This window comes from Vicia villosa, linkage group LG2, assembly GCF_029867415.1.
Source record: "Vicia villosa cultivar HV-30 ecotype Madison, WI linkage group LG2, Vvil1.0, whole genome shotgun sequence".
In the NCBI taxonomy this organism is placed as follows: Eukaryota; Viridiplantae; Streptophyta; class Magnoliopsida; order Fabales; family Fabaceae; genus Vicia; species Vicia villosa.
In genome coordinates this window covers 198,796,231-198,803,038 of record NC_081181.1, presented here as the reverse complement: position 1 = coordinate 198,803,038, position 6,808 = coordinate 198,796,231, and the positions used below count along the sequence as shown (strand labels likewise).

At 32.9% G+C, this 6,808-nt stretch overlaps 1 protein-coding gene across 1 annotated transcript; it reads left to right on the top strand.

The window, feature by feature from the left end:
* The first annotated feature begins 3,749 nt into the window (after positions 1 to 3,749).
* On the top strand, positions 3,750 to 5,886 carry LOC131647894 (large ribosomal subunit protein uL1y). The gene is made up of 5 exons (XM_058917709.1): positions 3,750 to 3,880; positions 3,980 to 4,199; positions 4,440 to 4,605; positions 5,165 to 5,370; positions 5,642 to 5,886. The coding sequence occupies exons 1-5, from the start codon at positions 3,876 to 3,878 to the stop codon at positions 5,693 to 5,695; spliced, it is 651 nt and encodes a 216-aa protein (XP_058773692.1). The 5' UTR covers positions 3,750 to 3,875; the 3' UTR covers positions 5,696 to 5,886.
* The last annotated feature ends 922 nt before the right edge of the window (positions 5,887 to 6,808 follow it).

Below are 6,808 nucleotides of genomic sequence, written 5' to 3'. Positions count from 1 at the left end.
GTCGATGTCCTTCTCGAGGCTCTAGGTTACGTCAGTGGTGTCATCCCTCCTGATGTAGTGTTGAAGAAACAATTAAAGCAGCTTATAGATACATATTTGCTGGTGGAAGTCGACTCTAAAAAGGCAAGGAAGGTCATTTTTGGTGAATAAAATGGGAAATATTCCTTTTTACAATTTTTTTGACAATTTCCTCTATATCCAATATGGTTTTTCCATGCATATAAGATGCAATATGAGAAATCAATGCACCAAATAAGGTGGACCCCCCAAGTTACCCAACTCCTTGTCGATGTTAGCATATCTCTATTATTAGAAGAGTTATAGCTGCGAGGTTCCATACTATTTTGGATACCCAGGACACGCATACTCTAGCATAGGTGAAAGTTTGGGATTTATTTGACTGATTCATGGTGGAGGATGCTTTGTATTCACCATTGTTCCATAATGTATGGACCCTAGCTCTTGGATGGCAATTTGTCACTACGTAATATTTGCGAGCAATTTCGACTAAATCGGTGGAATTATAAGCAAAAGTCAAGCCAAATGGCGATCAAGTGAGCAAATATAACCAAAGGTGAAGGAAGTTGGGACTTGGAAAAAATAAGAAGAAAAAAGAAGATATGCCTCTATTTTTCTTGCGGTCGCAATGCTTTCAACATGGGCCCGACGAGCTCATATCCCGATTGCGATGTTTGCTAATGCGATAGTGATGACGCATTTTCTTGACATGCATATGTATCTTTTTAAAGGGATTTTTGCTACTTTTTATGGAGTGACGAATTCTAGGAGAGAAAGGGACGACCAGGGGCTTTTATGAGCGGTTTTGGAGAGCATTGGAGCCATTGAAGAGCTTATTTTCCATTGAAGGTTGTGGAGTATTTCTTTTCTTTGTATAATAGGCAGTGGAGAAGGTCGATGTGATGGTTCTCCTTGGTCAATTCTCTATGTAGATCCAAAGAACGAGAAAGCTTAGAATGTTATTTGACTAACTCTTGGTGGAGCAAGATCTTGTTACATAAGGTTAAAAGGAGACACAACCAGAATTGGATCTTCTTTTAAGGAGGAGGAAAAGGTGGAGCTTTACCAGCTTCAGTGGCTACAACCAGAGCTTATCGTTGAACGACCTATCGAGTGGCTTTAGATGCCACCATGCTTGATGTATCTAAGGATGAATCTGTCAAAGGAAAATGTTGAAACTTCAATAAGGAATATCAATAAATGTAGATCTAAACCTCTAGAAAAGGAGATTCAAATTTCAAGATTAGAAGAAACATGGACGTGGAAATTTGCGGGAATCATATGGAAATTTGTGAGAGTGATTTATGGAACAACTAATATCTAACATATCCTACATCATTTTTGGATGAAATCAGATCAAATATCCATGGAGAAAAGCCCAAAATTATTATGCTATAGTAGTTTTTTGCACGTCGTGATATTAACCGCTAACTGTTTGTGTTATACATGACTAAGTATGCGAATGATTGCATGCTAATAATTGTTAGTTGGTATAATTGTATGCTACAAACTATGTACTGACTGGGTTTATGCATGACTAAGTCTGTGAATGACTTCATGATTGATGGTTTGTTTGGTTTGGAACAACTGAATGGATTATGTGTAAGCATTTGCATATCAATACTGTTGATACTACTGATTTTTACTACTGGTGCTAGTGCTTAACTCTAATAATTAGAAGATGGCCACTGCTGCTAATTGTATGCTCTTATAGTCCAATACTTTTATTGGTCGTCACTTGTTCTGATCCGAATAAGTGTTATATCTTGAAGAGTTGTTTTGTCACCGTTTGTTAAAAGGGGGAGATTGAACTTCCTTTAGATTGGTCCTTTGGATTGATTGCATTTTGTAAAACAACTACATGAAGAAGTGTTCAAAGTGTTCAAAATTAATCTAGCTTGCGTAAGCTGCATGGAGATGCAGAAGGGACACATGTTGAACACGATGTCCCAACATGTTGATATGACATCTGGACCTTGTGCAACAGGTCAATGCTGCTGCGTTTTAGAATATTCTATAATCAAAGATTGGATCAGATTTCATTTCTATTGGTTTAGCAATATGAGTGAGTGATTTGTTTGACAACTAGAGAAAGATTAATTCAAATTTAAATTTGAATTGTAACAAATCATATCTTGTTGGAGAGATTTATGGAACAAATAATATCCAACAATTTCTGCATTATTTTTTAACGGAATCAAATTCAATATCCATGAAGAAAAGCCCATAACTATTATGCTATATAAGGGGCTCAAAACCTACACAGAAGATAAGCATTCACATTGAATATTTTAGAGTGCTAGGTTTACAAGAGTCCTTGTTATTTTATGTATACCACACTATGTTTTAGTAACTTGACATAGTTGTAAGTTTGTTTAATTGAGTTGTAAATTCAACATCACTCATCTTATTGATTGAAGTTTACCACTAGAGTTTAGTGGTTGAAACTCAAACACTAATGGGTTAGTGTTTGAGAGAAAATAAAGTGAGAGGGTGTCTCATATTTAGGGGAGTCATTAGGTAGTGTTAGGAAGAGAGATTGAACAACATATGGTTTGTTGTTTCTTGTAAGACGAAGTGTACTAAACTACTAATAGTGAATTTTCTTTCTTGGGTTGGAAGCCAACCCTTTAGACGTAGGTGTAGATTGCGTCGAATTGGTTCACCAGTTGACTATGTTATTTATTGCTTTTCTGCTCTATCATCTTATACAAGTTGAGGGTGATTATGGTTTAACTTATCAAGCCAGTTGTCAGGACATCGCGTTCGACATATGTCCCATAAAGAACTTAATTTCAACTTCTTTCATTTTGGACTTTTTTTAGTGTTTTTATTTGTTATTTATAAACTAACAAATTTTTAAATGATTTTATTGTTTATTTTATTAATTAACATAACACTTTAACACACCTATATTAAAAAATAGATATGAATTTCAAAGAGCGTATATAAAACCATATTAATAATCAATCACACATAATAGTTTAAATTCGACAAAAACTAGAAATGCATATGAATTTCATGGTAGGTTGTGATGACTCACTCAAACTAGTGACTATTTAATCAAGTTTAACTAAGCATACCATGCTATTATCAACGCTTTTAGAACGATTCAGACTTTAAAATATCATGCGCAAATTTTACCAATGTTGTATATAATTTGGTTGGTCCTTCGATTTCATTAAAATAGAAATGGGGTGAACATTGTACCTGTTTCTCAAATGATGTTTGGATCTTCTTGATTTGCAACTCTAACATGATGTGCATAGTCTCCAAAAATAAGCCACTTACAACTTCCAAGTCTTTACGTTTTCTATTCCAAAACACCTACTACTCAACTTCTAACAACTTTATTAGGTGTTTTTTAGTTATAAGATTTCTTCAAGATAATCTAATTGTCTTATAGGTCTTTTAAATATGGGTGATAGTAATATGATGAGCATTGTTTCAGTCTTGCAAGGAATTCAATTAACATTTATAAAGCGATTTTGTATTTTAAATATTTTTATAACCAAATTTTCAAAGTTATTTTTAGAACACATATAATTTGCATTGAACTTACGCTTCTTTTACTTTTTTATTTATTAGAAGGGTAATATGATTTTTAGAAGAAAAAAGAGAAAGTTATTTTTTGAATAAAATAAGTGAAATTTTATAGATATCATAATTTTAGAGAGTAATAAGGGTATATGGGGGTATGAAGTAATTCTTTTTCTGTATTTGTTACTCATGGATCGGCCCATTACTAATTACCCAGTCCCCCAACCCTATTATTACATAAATCAGAAAACCTAATTTCTCCTCCTTCCTGCGCCGCTTCATTTCTTTTCACTCTTCTCTCTTTGCAGCTATCGAAGATGAGGTATTTGTTTCTCTCTACTCTACCTTTTTTTTTATGCGTTTTTTTTCTTCAATGAAAACAAAAATGGGTTGAATGTTATGGTGTCGATTGATTGTGCAGTAAGCTTTCGAGTGATGCTGTGAGAGAGGCCATTACCGGAATCATGGCTGATTCCAAGGAGAAGAACCGTAAATTTGTGGAGACTATTGAACTCCAGATTGGCCTTAAGAACTACGATCCACAAAAGGATAAGCGTTTCAGTGGCTCTGTCAAATTGCCTCACATTCCGCGACCCAAGATGAAAATTTGCATGCTTGGAGATGCCCAGCACGTTGAGGAGGTAACAATTTGATATTTTGCTGAAATTGTTCGGTTGAATCAATAATTAGGTTAAATATTTAGTGATTTGGTATTTGATATTTAGTGATTTGTTAACCCTAATTCAACGGGTTTAGTAACATTCTTTTTGGTTTTGATGTTTGTGATTTTGCATCAGTTTGTGCTTTTTGAATATTTGTTATTTTTTTGTTGCTAAGTTTTGTGCTTTAATGTTTTATACTACAATTTACCCATTGTGAAGGCTGAGAAAATTGGATTGGACTCGATGGACGTCGAGGCTTTGAAGAAGCTAAACAAAAACAAGAAACTGGTGAAGAAATTGGCAAAGAAGCACCATGCTTTTTTGGCTTCTGAAGCTGTTATCAAGCAGATTCCTCGTTTGTTGGGTCCTGGTCTCAATAAGGCAGGCACGTGTTTTATTTTTTGGTTGTTTTGGATTGTTAGCATTTGTACATTGCAAGATCACAAGATAATTGTGATTTGTACTTTTTTTATTATTATTATTGTCTGTTTTGTATTGCTGTCATTTTATTTATGTTGGCCACTCATTTTTTTTGTTTATCTTTCACGTTTTGGGTTCTATATATGTATAGAATCATGGTTTTAAATTACTGTCTTAGATTTTGTGATTTTTATAAGAATGTGTTTGAAGTACTCTGTTAAAAATCACTTTAACTTAAGACCTTTTTATTATATAGCAAGTAAATTGTGTTTTGAGTTCTGAAATTTTAACTTCTGAAAATTTAAGTTTTGATATAAATACCTGAAGAGACATGAGCACAATTGTCTGATGTAGTGTCTAATAGCGGCCAGATACAAGATTTTTATTCACACTGCAATTGCGGTCCAATGCGGTTGCGGCGGCTATTGCATCAGCAATATTACAGCAGCCGCCACTGCGGTTGCGAACCAAATCTTTTGAATTTCATTAGTTGCCTATGCTGATTTGGATATATGGCTTTACAGGTAAGTTTCCTACACTTGTGTCCCACCAAGAATCTCTTGAAGCCAAGGTTAATGAGACTAAGGCTATGGTCAAATTCCAACTTAAGAAAGTGCTTTGCATGGGAGTAGCTGTTGGTAATGTTAGTATGGATGAAAAACAGATCTTCCAAAATGTACAACTGAGTGTCAACTTTCTCGTCTCCTTGTTGAAGAAGAACTGGCAAAATGTAAGTATTCCACTCATAACATTGCGTATACACATTGCTTTGTTACCTTCCATTTCATGGCGTGGTTATCTTGATGCATCATTGGACAACACAGTAATATGCACTTCCATTTGATTGTGTAATTATAAAGTAATTATGTAGTAGTCTTTTGGCATATGACAACAAACAATAGGCTTTTGTGCTGCTAAAGATTGTTTTTGGTTCTATTCTCTGCTTTATAATATTTAATCTGGTTGAACTAGCTATCCATCTAATGTATTGTTGGTTTCAGGTTAGGTGCTTGTATCTGAAGAGCTCTATGGGCAAATCTTACCGCGTCTTCTAAGGGGTTTTGTCTTTTATAAGGTTCTTAAATTTGGTGTATTTGAATTTGAGATTATTATTTTGGTTACTGTAACAGCTGAGACAGGAGTTTTCCTTTTTCTGAAATTTTGTTTTTGATAAGATTTTGAGTATTTCTATCTTGTGTTATTGAATGGTATTTAATTGCTTAGCAAGGCTGAACTCCCTTATACAGCTTTTATGCTCTCTTCTCATTTCATGCCTATTTGCTTCTGTAGTTTTTGTAGCACAGTTCTATTGCTATGCAATCCATCGGTCTCCTATTGTATTCAACTGCATTCAAAGTTTCCCTCGTAATAACCAGAACAAATCACTCCTTTACTTAGATTTTTAGCGATTGGTGTCTCTGCCTGAAAGTCCTTTTCAACTCCATATGATGAATGTTTTTAATTGGTACTCTGTTATCAATATAATTGCTAAATTGTTTTTAATACTATTATTATATATTTTCATATAATACCTTTAAATATAACAAAAAATGTAAGTTCTACCTAGGAATAAAAAAAGTCTTTTAATGCACTAGTATTACAAAATATTTATAATACCTTTTTTGTAAGTTACCAACACTGTATTTGAATGTGTTCATTTGGACAAACAAGTAAAATGTACTAAATCCAAAGCTAATAATTACTAAAATACTAAAATGTACAAAATAAAAATATTTGATAGGAGTGTTTACGGTTACAATATAAATATTATCAATTGTTTACAATATAATAAATATTAAAAAACTAAATTTAACCAATAAACATTACCATCCAAACATTAATAATATACATGTGTATGTCTGGTTTCAATTTTGAAAAGATAAAAACACTTTTAGATTGTAGTATTTAGAATTGATTCTTTAGAATTGATTCTAAGTGATTTTTACATTAAATGTTCAATTTATTTTTTACATAAATATATTCAATTATAAATTATATTAAATTCAATTCAATTAAAATTGATTTTATCAAACTTAATTTTATTAGAATCAATTATGCTCTATTTTACCTAATTATTGTTAACGAAAGTAGTTTTTTAGATTATGTTTGAATTGATGGAACAAGGAACAAAATGTAATGGAATAATATAATGTTCTTTTGTTTGGATT